The following is a 21347-nucleotide window of genomic DNA, read 5'->3' as shown; positions in this document are numbered from 1 at the left end:
GGGAGGGGAGGGGAGGGGAGGGGAGGGGAGGGGAGGGGAGGGGAGGGGAGAGGAGGGGAGGGGAGGAGAGGGGAGAGGAAGGGAGGAGAGGAGAGGAGTGAAGGGGAGAGGAAAGGAAGGGAGGGGAAGGGGGGAAGAAGCAGAGCATCTAAACAAAGCTTCAGTGGCACCTAGCCATCTTAACCAATCAGCTTTGACCAGAAGGTACATGCTCTGTCTCCAATAACCCTCTTTAATATCTTGATGGCATTATGTTTCTTATCAGTGTTAGGCATCGAATCCAGATCCTCGAGCATGCTAATGGCACACTCCACAGCTGAGCTGTGCATCCACGACTCATGTCATAACTTGCAAGAACCATCCCCCGGTCTAGGTCTATTTTAATATGTGCAGTTATCTACAGATACACAAGCAAATAAAAGCAGTTCCATATGTGTGTAAGGATGAAAATATATCAATAAAAGATCAGGAGCAAACCTCAATCATCATTTTTCATGTACCATACTTGATCAATGTGGTTCTGCTATCTAATTGAGTGATGAAATGTTACTTGAAATATCATTTTATTCTATGTATAACATTAAATGTTTTATATCATAAACTGGATCTAGTTGAACTAAAAATTACAAGTGAGTATTTCTCCCTAGAACCTGACATTTAATTCCCCCACATTGGCAACTCACCGGAATTAAGCAAAATGATGGATTTGAGGCACACAAACTCTTCTCCCTGCAGGTTCATCATGCGGAACCGACTTGATGTAGCCAGCAACATGTCAAAGATCTCTACCATGCCTTCCACACATTTACCTTGATTCCTATGAAGACAAATGTTAAAAAGCATTAAAGCACAGAAGACCTCTGCAAGATGTACAGCTCACATCATAAAACTCCCCCAGGCTCACACCTGTAGCAACCATTGCAAGCTCACTTTCTTGCAGCAAAAAGTGTGAACATTCATTTATATTTGAGAAAGCAAGGCAGAAAAAATGTTTTTAATCAACAAAGCCTTAAAATTATTACAAGAGTTCTGCTGGTCAATGGCCAAGTCTGCTACGTTGAATGTGGAGACTTGTGGCTTACAAGTAATCAAAGATGATTGAGGTTTGGGAGAAACTATAGACTGGCTACTATGTTCTAGACATTGTACTTGCTATAGGGATGGAGAAAGGTCCTGTGTTCTAAGATGCTCTCTATGAATATAGTATTTCCTCCTGATGTGTCTTGAGATAATCTTGAGGACCAGACGAACTCTAGCAGATATGGACTGTGTGGTTGGGCTGGGGTCACTTGTACTACAGGGGATTGCAAGTGAGGACTGTTCAACTTCATCCCGAGAAAGTCAGGGTTCAATCAGGAAGTGAAAATGCATGATTGGAGGAGAGACAGACCTGAACATGAAAGGGCACAGAGTGGTGCACTGGACTTAAGGAGGAGACACAGAATAAATTTGGAAGAGTTGGAAATTGTTGGTCAAGGACTTGCTCTACATCACTTGGGGTGAGTCATGGGTTTATCTTATACCATGTAGTTGGTATCAAGATTTTTTCATTTATTTACTCATTCATTCATTCATTCATTCACATTACATTCTGATTTCAATCTCAGTATTAACAACTAGCAAATGAGCAAGGTCAAGGGGCTATCACATATACCTCTGTCTTATCTATAAAGTTAGCTCCGAAATGAAAAGAGATACTATATGTGAAAGAAATTCACTCATTCTGAGCATGATGTATTTGGAGAAATGAAAATAGAGGACAAAGTTAAGGTCTTGCATATGCAAACATTTATTTGGCCTTTGTAAAAAGCATTTCAGACATAAGCATGAATGCACTTATGAGCACTGGAATTTGCTTCTGTCCCAGAGTTCTCCTCTCTTGTCAACAGGGGAAATGGCTTAACATGAACAAAATGCCCAGCAGGCATGTGTCCTTTGATAGGAATACATTCTGAGGAATGCATCATTAATTAGGCAATTCTGTTACTATGTGAACCTCATGGAGTGCACGTCAACTAAAATATTTGTGACCTCATTGAGTGATACTATACTCTTGAGGCACGTGTTACATGTTATACACATGGTCCACTGCTAATCAAAATGCTGCCAGGTGGGATGTGATGGAACTCTTGTGGGCTGCCTCTTTCTTTGCTGACATTTGGTTTAGTTACAAGTATCATGCTGTTACAACGTTCAGTAATAACACTCATGTCATGTACAGGAAGCTATAAAACACACTTCTAGAATTAAAAATCCTATGCAGAAGGACATGTATATTATTAATTTTGGTGAACTACTTATATATAACATCCAAAAATATATCTATAAATACAAAAAAAGAAAAAAATACTTTTCTTTTTTTTTTAATCCTGAGACTTATGTGTAAGCATCTCACATGCTAAAAACACATTTTACTACTGAGCTACACTGGTGGCCCCATGTATATTAACATGAACATTTTCTCTAACCTTCCTCCTCTTATCCTTTGCCTACATTTTCCCTTAGGAGTAGAAGTCATATCTTATTGATTATTAAGAATTCTACACAATGGAGTACTACTCAGCTATTAAAAAGAATGAATTTATGAAATTCCTAGGCAAATGGTTGGACCTGGAGGGCATCATCCTGAGTGAGGTAACACAATCACAAAAGAACTCAAATGATATGTACTCACTGATAAGTGGATATTAGCCCATAAACTTAGTATACCCGAGATATAAGAGACAATTTGTAAAACACATGAAACTGAAGAAGAACGAAGACCAAAGTGTGGACACTTTGCCCCTTCTTAGAATTGGAAACAATCACCCATGGAAGGAGTTACACAGACAAAGTTTGGAGCTGAGACAAAAGGATGGACCATCTAGAGACTGTCATATCCAGGGATCCATCCCATAATTAGCCTCCAAACGATGACACCATTGCATACACTAGCAAGTGTTTGCTGAAAGGACCCAGATATAGCTGGCTCTTGTGAGACTATGCCGGGGCCTAGCAAACACAGAAGTGGATGCTCACAGTCAGCTATTGGATGGATCACAGGGCCCCCAATAGAGGAGCTAGAGAAAGTATCCAAGGAGCTAAAGAGATCTACAACCCTGTAGGTGCAACAACATTATGAACTAACCAGTACCCCGGAGCTCTTGACTCTAGCTGCATATGTATCAAAAGATGGTCTAGTAGGCCATCACTGGAAAGAGAGGCCCATTGGACTTGCAAACTTTATATGCCCCAGTACAGGGGAACGCCAGGGCCAAAAAGTGGGAATGGGTGTGTAGGGGAGTGGGGGAGAGGGTATGGAGGACTTTTAGGATAGCATTGGAAATGTAATTGAGGAAAATATGTAATAAAAAATACATATATAAAAAGAACTCTTTGCATATTACAGCAATTAGTTTGTGTTAGAGGTATTTTTCATGGTTTGTCATATATTTCTTTTAATTTTGTTCTTGGCATTTTTTTCCTACAAAATACTTATTGCACATCCACTTTCCAATTGTGGTTCTAGAACAGCATCTTTTGTTTGAGAGGATTACTCTCCATTTGGTAGCATATGAAAATTCTCTTATGCTTACTTCTACAAACAAGTTCCACACTTGTTTCAGTCTTTGTTCTTCTGAGATACATTCATTTTTCTGACAACTCCATTGAGATATACCTCCAAGACATACACTCAGCCACTTAAGGAACAGAATTCATCTGATTTCCCTATGTTCGCAGAGTTCTACCATGCGAACCTTTGAGACTTACTGTGGTGTGACTGGTAGGACAGGATTGAGCTTACTATTTTCTTCCAGACAGCAAGTGATTATTAGTGTCACTAATCAAAACACCTTTATTCACCTTTATTCACACTGACCTGAATTATACAAGATACTTTCAATGTACTCATTCCTGTCCAGCAAGATTAATGTGTTGCTTTTTCTCACATTTCACATCAGGCAGACTATACACCTCCATCAACCAGAGAAAAGAACCCCAATGGCATAATTCCTTCTCTCTTTCCTTCTTGTTCTATTTTAACTCATCCCACAAGGCTTACTGAGGAACTATTTTGTACCACTAATTGGCCTAAATATCAGAATGAGTAGGACAAGAAAAGCACAAGGCACGAGTATTGATAACGTATCAAGCATAGAAGCAAGGTGACAAGGAAAAAGATAAATACAACGAAGTGGATATATTCCCTGAGGAGGTATAGAAAGCCTCTACACACAGTAGCAAGTGCCCAATATGCAACCCAGATCAGTATTCAAGCAAGTGGTTTAGTCTTCTCAGAATAACTTTACTGGATTCTCCTGTGCAACGGAGTGTCCACACACAAGGGGCAGCCTTTATGTATCTGGCAGAGATGTATTGACGAATAGAGAGATGTATCTTCTAGAGAGTGGTTGGACATTGAATCTGAGTATCAGAAGTGCCACATGCATTGCTTTGAATAGAAATCTGGATGATCAGGAGTTCACTATGAGCAGAGTGGAATTTTTGAAACCTACATTTCTGGACTCTGGGGATGGGACTAGTATCGCATGGCAGGCTCTCTTGGCCTTGGTTAGAGAGTGCAGTCTACAGGTTGGTTTTTCTTGTTCCCTGGTTGCATTTTTTAAAAGTAGTACATCTTCTTTCTAGTGAAAAGAATAAACAAAGATTGGGGAAATGTTTGGAGGATGAAGCTTTAAAAATAACAACTCACAGCCAAAATAGAGAAATGTTCCTTTCTCAGTGTAATGTCTCTGTTTACTTAACAGACTGCACAGCGGCAGGGGAGGGAGCCTGTGTGTGGGAGGGAGCCTGTGCTCACCTGCTGTGAGCAAAAGTTCAGCTCAGAAACTGAGAAAGGGAAGGCTTAACAGTTATCCCTTCTCAAAAGTCTCCTACATTTTCCCATAAGGAGCTTTTCTTAACTCCTACAGCTTCTTCTCCCTGGTTACCCTGTTACTTCTGAGCAGCAATTATTACCTGGAGATACATAGTGCTTGTTCTTCAGTACCTGGAAGAGGCTAGAAATGGTGCATCTCTTAGATGCTCAACTCAGTCCTCAGGTGTGTGTGTGTGTGTGTGTACAATGTGCATGGTATGCATGTGGTGTGTGCATGTAGTATGTATGTATGTGGTATGTATGTGTTCATGTAGTACATGTGGTATGTATGTGTTCATGTAGTACATGTGGTATGTATGTGCACATGTCATGTGTGTGTGGTGTGTAGTATATAGTGTGTTTGTGGTATGTGTTCGTGTAGTGTGTGCAGTGTTTGTGTTATGTGTGTGGTATGTGTATGTTCATGTAGTATGTGTGCTACATATGTGATGTGTGTGTGCACATGTCATGTGTGGTGTGTAGTGTGTATGTGTGTGTGTGCACATGTCATGTGTGTGCTGTGTGGTATGTAGTGTGTGTGTGATGTGTTTTTGTGTAGTTTGTGCAGTGTGATTGGTATGTATGTGGTGTGTGTACATGGTATGTGTGTGTGTGTGTACACTTGGTGTGTGTGTGTGTACACATGGTGTGTGTGTGTGTGTGTATGTATGTGATGTGTTTCGGGCATGTAGAAGGAGCACAGTGACCTCTAACCTGAGAGGCATAATCTCAAGGCCCTTCCAACTGTACAAATATACATGCTTCATGTTTGAGAGTCTGAGTCTGAACTTTGAGAGCTTCTTGGGGAATAATGAATGTCATGAAACTGAAATTACCAACACCATGCTAAGAGACTGGGTGAAGTTTATGCTGACACCTTCTTAAGAATGAACTCACTTCCCCTTCCCAAGGGAGCAGCTCAGTGTAAACTAGAGCCACCTACTTGTTGTGAACTAAGTAGAATTTATGCACTTCCATGCCCCCATTATATCACAGCACATCACAGAATCCTGGCTGAATCCTGCTCACTGCATGATGGGGTGGTATCTAAGGTTATTTCGTTACTGCTAGTGCTTGGTGACCTATGTGCCAGCACAGATTGGTGTGGACACTGAAGGGAGACTTTTGTCACCTGCCTGACATAAAGGAATCCCAGTTGTCTGAAGTCCTTGTAGGTTCTTGTCAGAGCTTCTTTTCAAAGTCTTGACAGAATGTTCTATGATAACATCAAGGAGAAAATCAGACTCAGGCAATGAATTTAGTTTTCAAATGAACAGAAGCACTGGAAGTTCCAGAAATGGAGGTATAACTACGAAGCTAGAGTTGACATTACTGTAAGACAAGATTAGCCTAGATTTATAAATTGCTCCCTAGGCTGAGGCTGAAAAACGCATGGGGCATGGAGAGAAAAAAAAAAAAAAAACAAGTTCTTAAAGGAAGCATGGCATCAGTCATAGATCAGAGGAGTAGTTTAGCAGGCAGACCAGCCCATGACTCCCACTGTGAGACGTGACATGCTGCTGTGGCCAGCTCCTCCAGGTCTCATATCAATGTGACTCTCAGCGCACTTCGGAATCCCCTTGTGGGGAGCCTTGTTTAGCCACTTATTCTTGTCAAATATGGCCCATTTTCCTTTCAGCCATGGGGGAGGGCTTGAGAGAGAATTTGCTCATAGCATGTTCTGGAAGTTTCTCCTCTATAAAATTGAAAGTTTGTTTTTTCAGAAACCTTAGGAGAAATAAAGAGCTCCAATGACCCACTCTGCACTGTACATCTGAAGCAAAACACATCCTACAGAATGAAAAGTTCTCTTTGTATAAAAGGGAATTCACAAAGAGCATCTGAGAAGGCCCAGGAGGTCAACATAAAGTATTTAATAAGACAATGAATGAACATTTAACATTTAGTTGTCTTGAAAACAAAATGTACAATGTGATTGGAAAATGGGTCACAAAATAAGAAGCCATTTAAAATCAACAGAGGGGAGATCAATTATATTTTTTAAAACCCTGTATTTCTGACACTACTTGATCTTTCATGGAGCACATGATCTGAAATAGGATGATTGCATGAATATTCATACATTTTGAGTGATTCGCATATGTGTAATATGCAAGAAAATCCAGACACTGGCATGTGATAAAATCTTGAAAGGTGCAAACTTTTAAAAGAAAGTGCTTTAGATGTTGGAATACAGCTCTCTGGGTCTTGACTCTTGGTGACACTGCTTACTGACTGTGTGGCTTTGAACCAGTTACCCTGTTTGTCAGAGGCAGAGCCATTCATATTGGACTGGAAGTCCAATAAGGAATATATAAGTCAAGGCAGAGTAAGGGACAGACTGGCACTTGAAGAATAGGACAGTACATGATGCCTCCTTTTGTAATGACAAGTTACCAGGAAGCAGATGACAGAGCAAGAGAGGATCCTGCTACTCTGCTGAAAACTCACTGCTCTGGAATAACTTGCAAGGCAGGCAGCATCCCTGGAGAATAGTGAGAATGATGGCAGGAGGTGGGCTCTGTGCCGCCATGAGGGAGGAAGAAAGGACACAGTGAATGCAGATGGAATTCAAGTGATCTTCATGTCAGAGATGAAGGAAAGGAAGGGGAACCAAGCACAGACAGGCTTGCAAGTATGCCAGTGCTAACCATTTCTGTCTAAAGGAAGTATAAAGAGATGAAATTAAAGGGACCTTGAGGATGAAAGGCCCTTCAACTGCTAGGCTTAGACTATAGTCAGTGCTCCGCACCTTTGGTTCCTAAGCCTCCAGTTCCATCAGCCCTCTACTCTATTGCCACCCTGTGATGGAAACTTCTGTGCTGAGCATGATGAGGTGTGTCTCCTGGTCATTTTTCCCCTAATAAATATAGTACATTAACCACTTACATAGATAGTCTCTGCATTTGCATCTCATGTATTCTGAAGATGGACAGGATGGGTGAGGCTATGGATAGGTTACATGGATATACCATACCACTGTATACAAGGAACTTGAACATCTATAGATTTGGGCTTTCTTCAGAGTTCCACAGTGACAGAAGGACAAGCATCCCTTGTTCTCATGGCAAAAGGTAACACAAAAACAAATCTTCTCATTACACATATCATTTCAACACCCTTAAGGCAGTCAACCATAACTTGTATAAAGGAAACTAAATGTCTAGGAAATAAATAAAAATATCAGACTTGAGGCTGCAGAGATGGCCCAGTCAGTAAAGTGTTAGCTAGATATGCTGGTGTACTGTAATCTCAGTGCTGAAGGGGAGGGTGCAAGACTATCCCTGGGTCTCACTGTCAGTCAGCCTAGAATCGTTGAAACATTCCAGGTCTGTGTCAAAGGTAAACTGTCTCTGTGAAATGATGCTTGTCTTTTTCCTGTGACCTTTACACACACACACACACACACACACACACACACACCCCAGACTTGTGAGGGGAAAAGTCCTTATCTACCATTGGTAGGAGTGAAAATTGGTACAGCATCCACAGAGAACAATCTGAAGTTTCCCAAACAAAGGAAAAACAGAGTTACTATAGGACCAAGAGTTACTATAGGACTGGGCTTGTTTAGATATATCCCTATTTTTCTGCACTCTCTTGTTCTTTTAACTATCACTCGAAGTAGCCAAGAGGTGGGAGCAATTAAGCGTCCCATTAATTGATGGATGGTTAAAGACCATGTGGTATATAGACATATATGTTCATAATGAAATACCATTCAGCCCTAAAAATGAAAGAAATACTGTCATTTTCAACAATGTGGATGAACTTGAAGAATATCAGTTTAAATGAAATGAGGTAGGCACAGAAAGACACGTCACCAAATTCCACATACACATGGAATCCAAAATTGTCTAGTTCTTAGAAGTAGAGAGAAGAATGGGGCTTGCATAAGACTGGAAAAGGGGCACTTAGTCAAATGATGAAATGTTGAATGCTGAATAGAAAGAATATGAGAGCCACGTTGAACAGCATTACACATACACAGGGAAACTGCCCAGAGAATAGATTTCAAGTGTCCTCACTTTTACAAGTGATAATTATGTGAGATAATCTTATGCTAATTAGCTTCATTTAACTACTCCACAGAATACACACAGCTCCAAACTTTGTGTTGTATACCATGGACACATGCAGATTTTATGCAAATTAGTTAAAAATAAACAATAATAAAATAAAATTAGCAATCTAGAATATCATGTTTAAAAAAATAAAGACTTTAGGTGCCTATAAGTTTCAGTATATAGAACTATCAAGAAGCTATCTATATTCTGAGACAGCTGACCTATCAAAGAAACAGAAGACATGAGCTAAAAGAATGAAGCTTATGATTGTTGACATCTATAACTGACAAGTCTTCAGTATGCATTGACAGGGAGCGTATATGTCCACCAGATCAAGTGTCTCATCTTTGCTTCAGCTGTAGCCAATGAGGACAGCTTAAAGAAAGAACCTACAATAGAGAATCATGGGAAAAAGAAACTCCAGACCACTGACAGGCTGAAGGAAAATCCTAAAGTTTTCCCTGGGGAGCAAAATGAAGGACCAAAGTGATTTGCAGCTACTCAGGATAGACATCACCCCAAGTCTACTCATTAGAACCTACAACTTCCATGGAAGGGTAAGAGAGAGCCTGACCATGAGGATCTACAGCTTCTGTGAGAGTAAGAGACAGAGCCTTCCATTCTTCCATTTTCCTGGATAAACATTTTTGTGGAGGCAGTCTGGTCCTTGCTCCTCCATTGGCTGCTGGATGTACTTTTGAGTGAGGCTAGAAAATCAGAGAGGAAAGTGAATTATCTATGCTTCTTTGAATGGCATATCTGGATGTGACCATGAAACATCTTAGTATGTAAGAAAACATACTCTGTGTGGAGAATTGATATTTAATAGCCAGAAGACAACTGTGGCACTGGCTAAGGCTTACCACATGCTTTTCCTTGCCCTCCTAGAATTCTCTATAGATGATATTTCTCCATCTCCTTGAAGGCAAGGATGGGAGTGTCACTAGATTCTGACTAATGGAAAATGAAAAGGAGCTGTTGAAATCATCTCTGTGGTAAATACCAATTAAGAAACAGGCATGTGTTTCCTAATCTTTTCTCCACCTCATACCTTAGTCTGGAGACACAAGACCTAATAGAAGGCAGCGATGGGATCTAGAAGTTTCTAGGTGTCTCAATCAGAAGGGCACATGCCAAAGAAGGTGTTTATATTGAACTTAATCTGGATACGAAACCATTACTACCCTCAAATAACTGAAAGTTTAGGAGTGTCAGTCTCTCCTTGTCCCTACTTCCTTCTAACACAAAAAGAACACTTGGGACACAATGATATACTTGCCTCTGTAGATGTAGCTACCAAATAGCCAAAGGGGTGTAGGAATTGTACTTACAAATAGATCTTGAAATGTCCAAAGGGACCCTGGGAAATGGTGGATCTGGAGACCAGAAAAACATATACATCTGTAGATGCAGCCTTGGAAAATTTCAGAATAGAGGAAGTATGTAGAGGAAAGGAAAGACATCATCTCAGCAATACAGTCAAGACAAAGATGATCCAGCTGAGGACACATGGGAGTTACAGTCAGGGAGTTGGGAAAGAACCAGGGAGGAGGATACCTCAAAGCAAAGAGATGTCAGCAGTGTTAAACATGTCAGAGAAACCAAGAAAGGCAAGGGAAAGTCTGTGGGCCAGAAGAGATGTCCCTGAGGATGGGAAGGAAGAAAAGCGATGTCCCTCAAGGCACGAAATAGACTCTGAAGTATGACCTGAGTTTGAGATGGAGAGTCTAAAAGGTAGTATCAAGTGACTGACGACAATAGGACATGGGATGAACTGGTAAAAAAAAATAACTCAAATACAGTAAAACTGTAGGTCATGCAAGAATAGGGGATGGTCAAGATGCATGGATACAGGGAGGAATTTTTCAAATAGTAAACTAAAGAGAGTCAAACATGAGGCAACAATCTTAAAAATCAGGCAGGCTCAGTAGGGATGGGGTGAGAGAAGAGAGGTCCTCAGAGCTTCCGATTCTGTAGAGAGGTCTTTGTCTCAATATACTGAGGTTCCCAAAGGCAGTACTTCCAAAAGCAGTGGAGAGTTTTTTTTTTTTTTAATGAAAAGAGAAACACTTAAAGCATTGAGATGAAAGTCTCCATCATTATAACAAGATATAGCATTAAACAGCTGCTTCCAAGCTGACAAAAAAAAAAAAGGAACAGGAAAAAGAAAAAAGAAAAAAGAAAAATGACCCAGAATCATTTGTTTCTAATTCTTTGGTGCTTTGGGGCTTGTCTTGTAAATACTATACTGGACAGACAATGGAGGAAAGATGTAAGAATGAGCGGGGCTGATGATCTCTCTCTAAGGGAAGTCTATCTCCCTGATGTTCAACCTTCAGGCTGCCCATGTGGAAACCTAGCAGCCTTGGGGAAACTCTCTGGCCATACACGAGTGCCCTTTAACAAGGTGTATGCCAAGGAAAACGAGTTATCAATATAACAATAGCTACCTCTTAGAGAGGGCACATTTAGGTAGAAAATTAAAGGAAAAATGGAATAAAATAAATACAAACAGGGGGCAATTTTCAGAGCATAGCCAGAGGATCATCTTCTTGGGGTTATTATGGGAAAATGGAGGTAACCATATCTCATGATTCATTTAGAAGGATTGTGTTTCGAGTGGAAATGATTCTTGGTCTATTACCTTGATAAGAGTTGCTATGAGACAGAGAGAGTCAGGCCCTGCTCACAGAGGATGGTTAGGAGAGTAAATGAGTGATCCAGAGGTGGGTTAGAAATGCAGACTCTCAAAACACCCCTCCAGAGGCAGCAAACCGTGTGGAAGGAGCTGGGAAACAGGGCTATGGGAGGGAAAGTCCCAGCATTCATCTTTTCTTAGTGTATGTCTGCAGTTATCTTTCTTTCCATTTGATTAATTGATTGATTTATTGATTAGTATTTAAAACCTGAGAGAAACTATAATAATAAAAAAAAACAATCAATATAGGGGCACAGTGAGAAGGTCTGCAATAAAAATAAAGGTGAGAAAAAGTATGCAAATGATTCACTTAGTATAACTAAGTTCATATTCATTGAAAACAAAGAAAATAATATCTTTGTCAGGGAATGTCACTGGATATTGTCCATTTGAGAGAAAATGGGTGTTCACCTTCTAATGCCTGTCTTATGGGAACATAAACATTATCACTAAAGATGTCAGCTGTTAGAGTCACTGATGCACATTTTGTTCCCATCTGGTTTCTTCCAGAATGAAGGCCTTACTACCCTTGCCCACCAATCACATCCTGATGCCAGACCAAGAAGATCTTTATCTCTTTCCCCTTCTTCTTCACTACCACCTCCAAGTGTGGACATTAGCCTTGCTGGAGTCAGAGTGTGCTTTCACCAGACCCCAGACACACACACAGAAAAAAAAAAAAACCCAAAATTGATACCTCTATGACTCATCTAGGAATGTGTTCATGTTAACATAAATGGTTGTTGTGGAAATTACACAGGGAATATTATATTGGCCTACTGAAGGGTGTATCTTAATATGAACTTCAAACACTCATAAAAAAAATGCCCAATTATCTTAATGAACCTACCTGTCAAACAGAAGCAAAAGCTCCCTAGGAGTCTTTGCTATTTACTCGTAAGACACCAGAGATCTGGGAGTCAAAAGTATTCTTAAGCAGAGAGACATTGTCCAACAGAAAAAAAATGCTTCATTGTGCATTCTTTCCTTACACTTTTGGGTGATAAAGTAGAAAAAAAAGCAAGAGGCTGGAGTTGGTTATTACAGCTGTTTCTATCAGGATGTATAGAACACTTTCTGCGTTTCCATGGTTTACCAAAGGCAGATGGGAGTCTGCACTTCTACAGAAAATGACCCACTTGAGTTTGCTTGTTCAGTTTAGATACTTTGTGAGCTAAAGAAAATCCCTAGATGAAAATCCTCCTCTCATGATTGTGGCAAATCAAATATCTAGAAAAGAGATTTGGCCGATCTTTGACAATGCCCACATCAAAAATGGCTTTAGTTAGTCACCTTTGTTGGAATGTCTCAGGGTACTACAAAGCAGGTGTGCTTCTCTCTGCTGTCCCCAGTTGAGCCAGTTTGGCTAACTGGGATAAAGGCAGATGAATGAAAGAAAGACAGGATGTGGTGTTATGCATAGGAGAAGAGTCCCTGGGTTGTGTTGTTTTGCAAAAGAAAATGAAATTGTTCGTTAAAGCCATTTTATTTGAACATGGTTTTGCATGTCTATTACACATGCCAAACTCTCTGATGAGCCTTAAGGACACAATGGAAAAATTTAACTTATTCACCCCTTCATTCATTAACTATCAAGTCAGACTTTTCAATTCTGTACTGATTTTGCCTTCAAGTGACTCAGGGCAGATGCCTCCTGAAGTCTACACAGCATCAAGGAAATACAATTGCTGTTATCTGTCAATGCATAGGAGAGACTTTCACCCACTGACTCAGTAATGAGTCCCATGCTTTTCCTAGACCCTTCTTTGGACCTTACAGTCAAGTGTGACAGGCAGATCGCAGACGTGGGACTGTATGAACAAGGCCTTCTTTAATTATTGAAAATGAACCAAGCAAGTCAGTGAGAGGTGTTGGACAAGATTGTCCTTAAAGAGGTAACACACTATCTGAGGCTCAAGTAATTTGTTTTGAGGTCACCTAGATATGTATGTTTAAATGAGAACTTTTTATTTTGACAGTTATTTTGATAGGAGAACATGTCCTGGCTTTGAATGTCAATAGGAAGACTAATAAGGAAGGCCAACAATGCCAGAAATGTTTTCTAAAAAATGAAATTTAGAAACTGCCTACACACTATCTTCCTCTTAAGCTTCCCAATGTTTCTATGCTACAGGCCTCTGATTCTCTGCTCACAATCGACCATTCGGCATCTTTCCTCCAGCTTACCACTACTTTGCATCTTTGTCTCTTTCATTTTTCATTCCTTTCTTTTTATCTTACTGTGAACAGTCTTTGCCTTAAGTCAATCATAAGGTCTCTGATGCTGCTCATTGGTCGCGTTTTGGTTTGTTCTCGATTTGAGTCTCTGAGACAGGGTCTCATTATGTAACCCAGGCTGGCCCTGAGCTTGTGAGGCTTCTGATTCCGCCTCGGAAGCACTGAGACCACAGGTGAGTTCCACCAAGTGTAGCCATGCTATACGAATTCTAACTCCTTCATCTGATGCTTCTGAATCTAGGTTTTAGCCAAAGGCAACTATACACAAAAAATTAATTCACTGACTTGGTAAAGACTGAACAAGTAGTTTTGGGAGGGGGAGGGGAAGCAAAGACTTATCAGACAATGTCAATGATAATTCATCTTTTAGAAATTCTTTTTGTATAAAATTACTAATTTGGAAGTGTATTTTTTAATAGTTCTTTTGATGATGCTAAAATCTAAGGTCTTGTATCAGGCAACAATGGGTAGTCTTGTGTAACAGGCAAAGAGCACAGTGATGAGAGGGAGTGGGTCTTCCATTATGGCTCTCCTGTAAATAGATGATTGTACCACCTGAAGCAATCCTAGAATTACACTTCTCATCTTAAAATAAGGAGACTCAGGTGAATGAATGACTTTCAACCCATCTCTAGACGCAAGGTCTCCTTAAGTAATATGTAGTGCCCCAACTATAATATAGAAGCAAAATGCCTCTGTGCTGAAAGAGCTGAGAAAATGCTTTCAGAAACCCAATTCATCCTCTTTCTTCCAAGGCAAGCCCCTCAGCCACTTCTGTGAAAGCCCCACAAAACACAGTGTCAAAGCACTGCCCTAGATCTTATTCCAAGTCTAAAGTGATCCAGCAATTCTGTAAGAACAAACAGAAAAACCAAAGTCTTCAAAATGATACTTGAAGCACAGAGTCAAAATCCCATAGACTCTCTGGCTTCTTTTGAGAGGGTAAATGTGTTCACTTTTTAGTTTCTTTAGTCACTAAGTTCCACTCCTGGAGACCAAACTTCTTGCAATACTCTTCCTGGTTTTCTTGTTCTTGAACTAATCCAGTCTCAACAGAGCACCACAACCAGCCCTGGTGACAATGATATAATATTCATGACATTTACATTTATTGAGTTGAAATGAGATATCAATGGACATAGCCTAGGTATGAAACAACTATCAAATTCTTACAAACCCCATGAAAAAAACTGGCTATTCCAGAAAAGGAAACTGAGGCATGGGACGATTAACTACTCAGCCTCACTTCGTTTGCTATAAAGTGAAAAGTGGAAACTCTCAAATGTAATGCTGAGCAGTCTTCCGTTGCCACTCACTACTCAGGCTGTGCTTGTGTCCACTGTCCCTGGTCTTGGTGCCCTAGCCTATACGCAGCTTCCCTAGTCAAGCAGTTCTAGAGTCTTCTTTTTCCAGTCTTCTTTTCTAAACACCAGTGTGGAGCTTGCTCAATTTGAAGGTTCTGTGGCAATCAGGCTTTAAAGATACTGCCCCTATCTTCTCTGAAGGCTCACAGTCTGGTCTGTGGCCAAGTTCAAAAGCCTTCTGAAGTCTGAGCCCTAGGGACTTGCCTCCTGATTCACCATTAAAGATCCTGCAACTTTGGTGTGATCTTCCTGGCAGTATCCAGCTGATTCTCTACCTGTCACTCCTCATGACCACTTCTTCCATGTAAGGTGGGATAAAGTGCACCACAGACAGCAGTTCCATCTCTACCCCTTACTTGCCAGTTACCTACATAGTTTTCTTTAAACATATGGAGTCTTAGCACCATAGAGTTGGAGAGTAAAGCACTTCCTATGGAAGGATGAGGAGGACCAGAGTTGGGCTCTCTAGCATCCATACAAGTGCCAGCCAAGGGTGGCAGCACACATGCAATCCCAGGACTTGGGAGTCAGAGACTGGGGATAGCTAGGGCAAGCTGACTAGCTTGACTGGTTGAATCAAAAAGTACAGAGTTTAAATGAGAGAGGCTGCTTCACTATATAAAGTGGAGACAGATAACAAAAGACACCTGACATCAAACTTTGACCTCCACATACTCTTGTATATAGGTATGAACATATATAGAACATATATATATATAATATACATATATATACTATATATACATGCATACTATATATATTACTCTCTCTTCTGTTTATACCACCATGTCTGTAGAGACTATGCTGTCTGCAGAGAAGAGTGTGTCATATTGTTCCTATATGCCTAATACCTAGGAAAATATTATTAATAATATTTAATGAAAAAGGACCCATAAAAGACTTGGTAAGGGCTGGTGAGATGGCTCAGTGGGTAAGAGCACCCGACTGCTCTTCCGAAGGTCCAGAGTTCAAATCCCAGCAACCACATGGTGGCTCACAACCATCTGTAACGAGATCTGATGCCCTCTTCTGGAGTGTCTGAAGACAGCTACAGTGTACTTACATATAATAAAAAAAAAAAAAAAAAGACTTGGTAAGATAGGAAACTCAGTTTAAGCCACAACCACAGTGTATATTGTCACCAATCAAAACTTATCCTTTCTAGAAGAACTCAATTATTTTTAAGTTTAATTCTTTTAATTCTTTTCATTTTTTATAATTTCACATACATGTACTTCACACACGGATCACTCTTCATTGCCCCAGCTCTACCATCACTGTCTACTCAACTAATCCTTCACATTCATGTCTCCCCCTCAACTAATCCCTTCACATTCATGTCTCCCCCTCAACTAATCCCTTCACATTCATGTCTCCCCTCAACTAATCCCTTCACATTCATGTCTACTTGTTTTATTTTGTGACATACCAAGATTAACCAGGGACATCTGTGTGACTGTGGCTTGGAGCTAAGCACTGGAATGACTTGAGTCCAGAAACAGGTACCCAACTAGTGACAGTGTTCCCCGTGTCCTTCCAGAATCTATCAATGGCTAATAGCTCAGAGATACAGCATAGGGCCCTGAAGCCCTTTCCTTCCTTGCCTTATTATTGATAGGGCTGATCTCATGTGGTCCTGGGTGTAGATTGGGTGTGAACTAATGATTAGATTACAGTAAACTATACTATGCTATGCTATGCTACGCTGCACTATACTATACTATACTATACTATACTGAGTATAGGGAATATCATTTTATACCTCTTCACCCAATCTTCTGGCGCTTATATACTTTGTGTCCACTCTTCCACACTGATCCCTGGACCTAAGAAGGGATGATCTCAGCAGCTTGTTTAGGGGTGGGCTCACATGTGTCATTGGCTTTCTGCTTATTGGTCCATCATGAGTTTCTGCATTCACTACTGTCCATAAGAGAAGACTATAATGGGGGGGGCATTTATATAGTTTGTCACTAAGATGTTTTGAAAACCATATAGTATAGGAGAAGGAGCTTAAATGCTTAGTGGAATGTGAAACAAAATTAAGAGAAATTCATTGAAGTTAAGGGTAAGGGTCCCCATCACCCATATGGCTTCAAAGGCCAAACAGTCTCCTACCTGGACCATGGCGTGTCCGTAGCAGTCATGTGTAGGAAGAACTTCAAGAAAGAAATCGATTGTACAGATGTCTCCTCTGGATAATTGTTTGCTCTTCATAATTACTAGGAAGAGCTCCCTGTCCCCCCACTGTCTCTTATTAAATATTTTCAAAGCTACAGCTTTAGGCCACAGGATTCAGAAATCGTATCACCACCTCCTAGGCAACATGAAAGGGAGTCAAAGCCATTGTTTTAATTTACCTAAAGTTTCTTTGAGAAACAAAAGCAGAGGACCCTATTATTTCCTCAGTGATTGGCACTAGGATAAATTATCCTGGAAACCATGAGTGAACAAGGCTTTTAGAAAACCATTGTTTTCTTGCCCAGCCCTTAGTCTCCTGGAGAATGGTGGTTGCTCTCTGATCACCCAGACCACATGGAAGGTTAAAATGGACTCTGAAGCAAGGGAAACAGGGCTCCTCCCAATGTGGAGAGCCTCTGTCTGCAGAAAGCTAATGAAACTCTTGAAGCAGCGTCCTTCTCCTCCACCTACACTTTATTGAAATGCTTTTGAGTCTTATTGTGTTGTAATTACATGCTATAGAAAACTCTAGAGACATCTGCTTCAAGGATTGGGCCCTCGACTCTTACTAAAACATTTCAATTCCATTTTCCTGGGCACATACTCAGCAAATGCATCAGTGAGGGCCCTACACAAGTATTTCCATTTCAGTTTGCAAAGAACTTAGAAGTAATGCAAGTTCCCGACTTGGCTGTGGATAGACAGAAGGGGAATGTCCTTGGGAAGCCTAGAGGTTGCTGTCTCTTTGCTTTCTATAATCTATGGTGATAACTGATCCAAACAAAAGAACTCGATAATACATGCTTTTAGAAAACATAATAAAAATAAACCCCACTTCTATAAACAGCCTATTTTTGTTTTCATTTTCTTTTAAAAAATTGTTAAAAGGAGATTTACTCTTTTGGTATTTCTTGGTGGTTAAAACATTTGTACACTGTGTAAGACATAATTCTCAACCTTGAGATAAATATTTTCCTATACATTTTTAGCTTAAGCTTTGAAGTTCTTCATTCATCTTTTATTAAAATTTCACATATGAGGTGTGGGATCCGATTTCTTTTCTGTGGAGAGAGAAAATCTCCCCAGAACCCTGGGGACTCCGTGGTTATTCCTTTCCCCGAGCTTTTCAGTGCTCACTGTGAAGCAGCCCAGCTCCCAGGCTTCCTTCTCTACTTCACTAATCACTGTGTGCATTACTATGTCAGGCTACATTGTCTGCATTATGATTTTTCTCTCTTAGAGTGTTCCTAACCCAACCACCTAACCTTGGAGGGATGCAGTTAGCTATGCTTGCTCCTTGACTTTTCCACATGAACTTTAAAATGAACATAGGATTAGGATTGTAAACACACACATTTATAGCTCAATTTATGATGAATTTATGAACATAGCTTTGGAATGAATATTCCTCATCATAGACATGACTCTTTTTCAGAGCTTCATGAACTCTCTTCCAATGAAGCTTTGTAATTTTTCTGGTGCAATTCTTACAATTTCCCAAAAAGTTTATTCCCAAATATATTACAGATTTGTTGCAACAGCTAAGAAGATATAATGTGATTTTTTTTAAGTTGATAGAAGTAGATTTGATTCTGACATGCTGAAATTTAATTTTTTTGTGGGGAAAAGATCAAAAAAATAAGTAAGTTCTTTCTAAGAATGTTTTGAACAGAATATATCTGTATAATTCTTCCTAGTTTTTTAAAAATGGAATTCATGGGGCATAGCTGCTGACAAATGGAAAATCATTTCATAGGCTTTCTCTCTATTGACTAACAAGCTATAAAAACAGAACAGTGTAGTGTGCAACATAAAATGTCGTATTCTGAGTTAGCTGAAACCAAAAACATGCGTAGGAACCATCTATTGTTCCCCAAAGTATAACTCATGGTACCATTAAATGTCTCTTTCAGTTGGGTTTTAAAAGACAGGAGAGAGTAATGGAGAGGAGATAAGATCTGTCTGTCTGTCTCTCTCTCTCTCTCTCTCTTCATCTCTTTCCCACTGTGTGTGTGTGTGTGTGTGTGTGTGTGTGTGTGTGTGTGTGTGTATGTGTGTGATATTGGCAAAGAATAAATTTACAAATACAAAGTCCCATTGGACACCCCATGTTGTGCTTCTGATGCCATTCAGTGTCTGACAATGCCATGTTTCTGCTCATGCCAGGCCTTGGTCATTTTTGACTGTTCATAAGAGCTGAGCATGGATCAAGTTATTGGAATTATAATGGAGGAGAAAGGTTCAGGCCATGGACTAAGATTTACAGGATGTAACAGCAAACGAGTTGGTGGGGGCAGGGGGAGCAAAGGAAGGAGTGTGAAATAAGAAAGGAAAGGGATTTGAAAGGAACATGCAAAGGAAAAAAGAATAGTTGTGCAAACTATAATTAGCTTATGATATCACACAGGTATCGGCAGAAAGTAAACTGATGTCATCTGTCCTGACAAAACACAGAAGGAACTTCAATGTACTTAACACTTTGAAGTTGAGCGTAGATAATGTCAGTAGCTGCAACTCTAGTGTGGTCAGAAAATGCTGAGCATCAAGCTACCTTCATTTGCCACCACTCATAATAGGAAAGGAACAGCTCCTAAAGGAAGACTTGGCTACAGACACTTCACAGACTGAGCAACCACCCAGGTCCCTCTCGCTTCAACTTTTATAAGCTAATCAGCATGATATGCAATGGAGCTACCTACTTTAATTTTTGACTTAATGTGAATATTTTGCCTTTACCTGCCTGGTGCCAGCAGAAGTCAGAAGAAGCCTTTGGATCTCCTGGAACTGGAGCCATGAATGGTTATGAGCTAGCATGTGGGTGCAGGGAATTGAACCTGGCTCCTTCACAAGAGCAACAGTTGTCCTTAATCACTGAGCCGTCTCTCCAGCCCCATGCTTAAAAACATTTAGATGCTCAAGGACAGGAAAAAAGAGGCATAAGAATCTACTTGCGGTGGACTCCAGAAAGTCAAATAATCCCATTAAAAACTGGGGCTCAGAACTGAACAAAGAATTCTCACCTGAGGAATACCGAATGGCAGAGAAGCACCTGAAAAAATGTTCAACATCCTTAATCATCAGGGAAATGCAAATCAAAACAACCCTGAGATTCCACCTCACACCAGTCAGAATGGCTAAGATCAAAAATTCAGGTGACAGCAGATGCTGGCGAGGATGTGGAGAAAGAGGAACACTCCTCCATTGTTGGTGGGATTGCAAGCTTGTACAACCACTCTGGAAATCAGTCTGGCGGTTCCTCAGAAAATTGGACATAGTACTACCGGAGGATCCAGCAATACCTCTCCTGGGCATATATCCAGAAGATGTCCCAACCGGTAAAAAGGACACATGCTCCACTATGTTCATAGCAGCCTTATTTATAATAGCCAGAAGCTGGAAAGAACCCAGATACCCCTCAACAGAGGAATGGATACAGAAATTATGGTACATTTACACAATGGAGTACTACTCAGCTATTAAAAAGAATGAATTTATGAAATTCCTAGCCAAATGGATGGACCTGGAGGGCATCATCTTGAGTGAGGTAACACAATCACAAAGGAACTCACACAATATGTATTCACTGCTAAGTGGATATTAGCCCAAAACTTAGGATACCCAAGATACAAGACACAATTTGCTAAACGCATGAAACTCAAGAAGAATGAAGACCAAAGTGTGGACACTATGCCCCTTCTTAGAATTGGGAACAAAACACCCATGGAAGGAGTTACACAGACAAAGTTTGGAGCTGTGATGAAAGGATGGACCATCTAGAGACTGCCATATCCAGGGATCCATCCCATAATCAGCTTCCAAACGCTGACACCATTGCATACACTAGCAAGATTTTGCTGAAAGGACCCAGATATAGCTGTCTCTTGTGAGACTATGCCGGGGCCTAGCAAACACAGAAGTGGATGCTCACAGTCAGCTATTGG

The 21347-nt window shown here is 40.4% G+C and overlaps 1 protein-coding gene across 9 annotated transcripts in view; it reads right to left on the bottom strand.

Annotated features, from left to right (window-relative positions):
* The window catches only part of Esr1 (estrogen receptor 1), a 387455-nt gene that overhangs the window by 37687 nt on the left and 328421 nt on the right, over nt 1-21347 (bottom strand). For all 9 annotated transcript variants that reach the window (XM_085842606.1, XM_085842602.1, XM_085842605.1 and 6 more), the window contains one exon: nt 684-817. In XM_085842606.1, the coding sequence (XP_085698732.1) occupies nt 684-817 (134 nt within the window). The remainder of the gene's footprint in view (nt 1-683; nt 818-21347) is intronic.

Source organism: Mus caroli, unplaced genomic scaffold, assembly GCF_978045245.1.
Source record: "Mus caroli unplaced genomic scaffold, Mus_caroli_1 scaffold_9, whole genome shotgun sequence".
Taxonomy (NCBI): domain Eukaryota; kingdom Metazoa; phylum Chordata; class Mammalia; order Rodentia; family Muridae; genus Mus; species Mus caroli.
The sequence above is the reverse complement of the archived record's forward strand: the minus strand, read 5'-3'. Positions and strand labels throughout refer to the sequence as shown.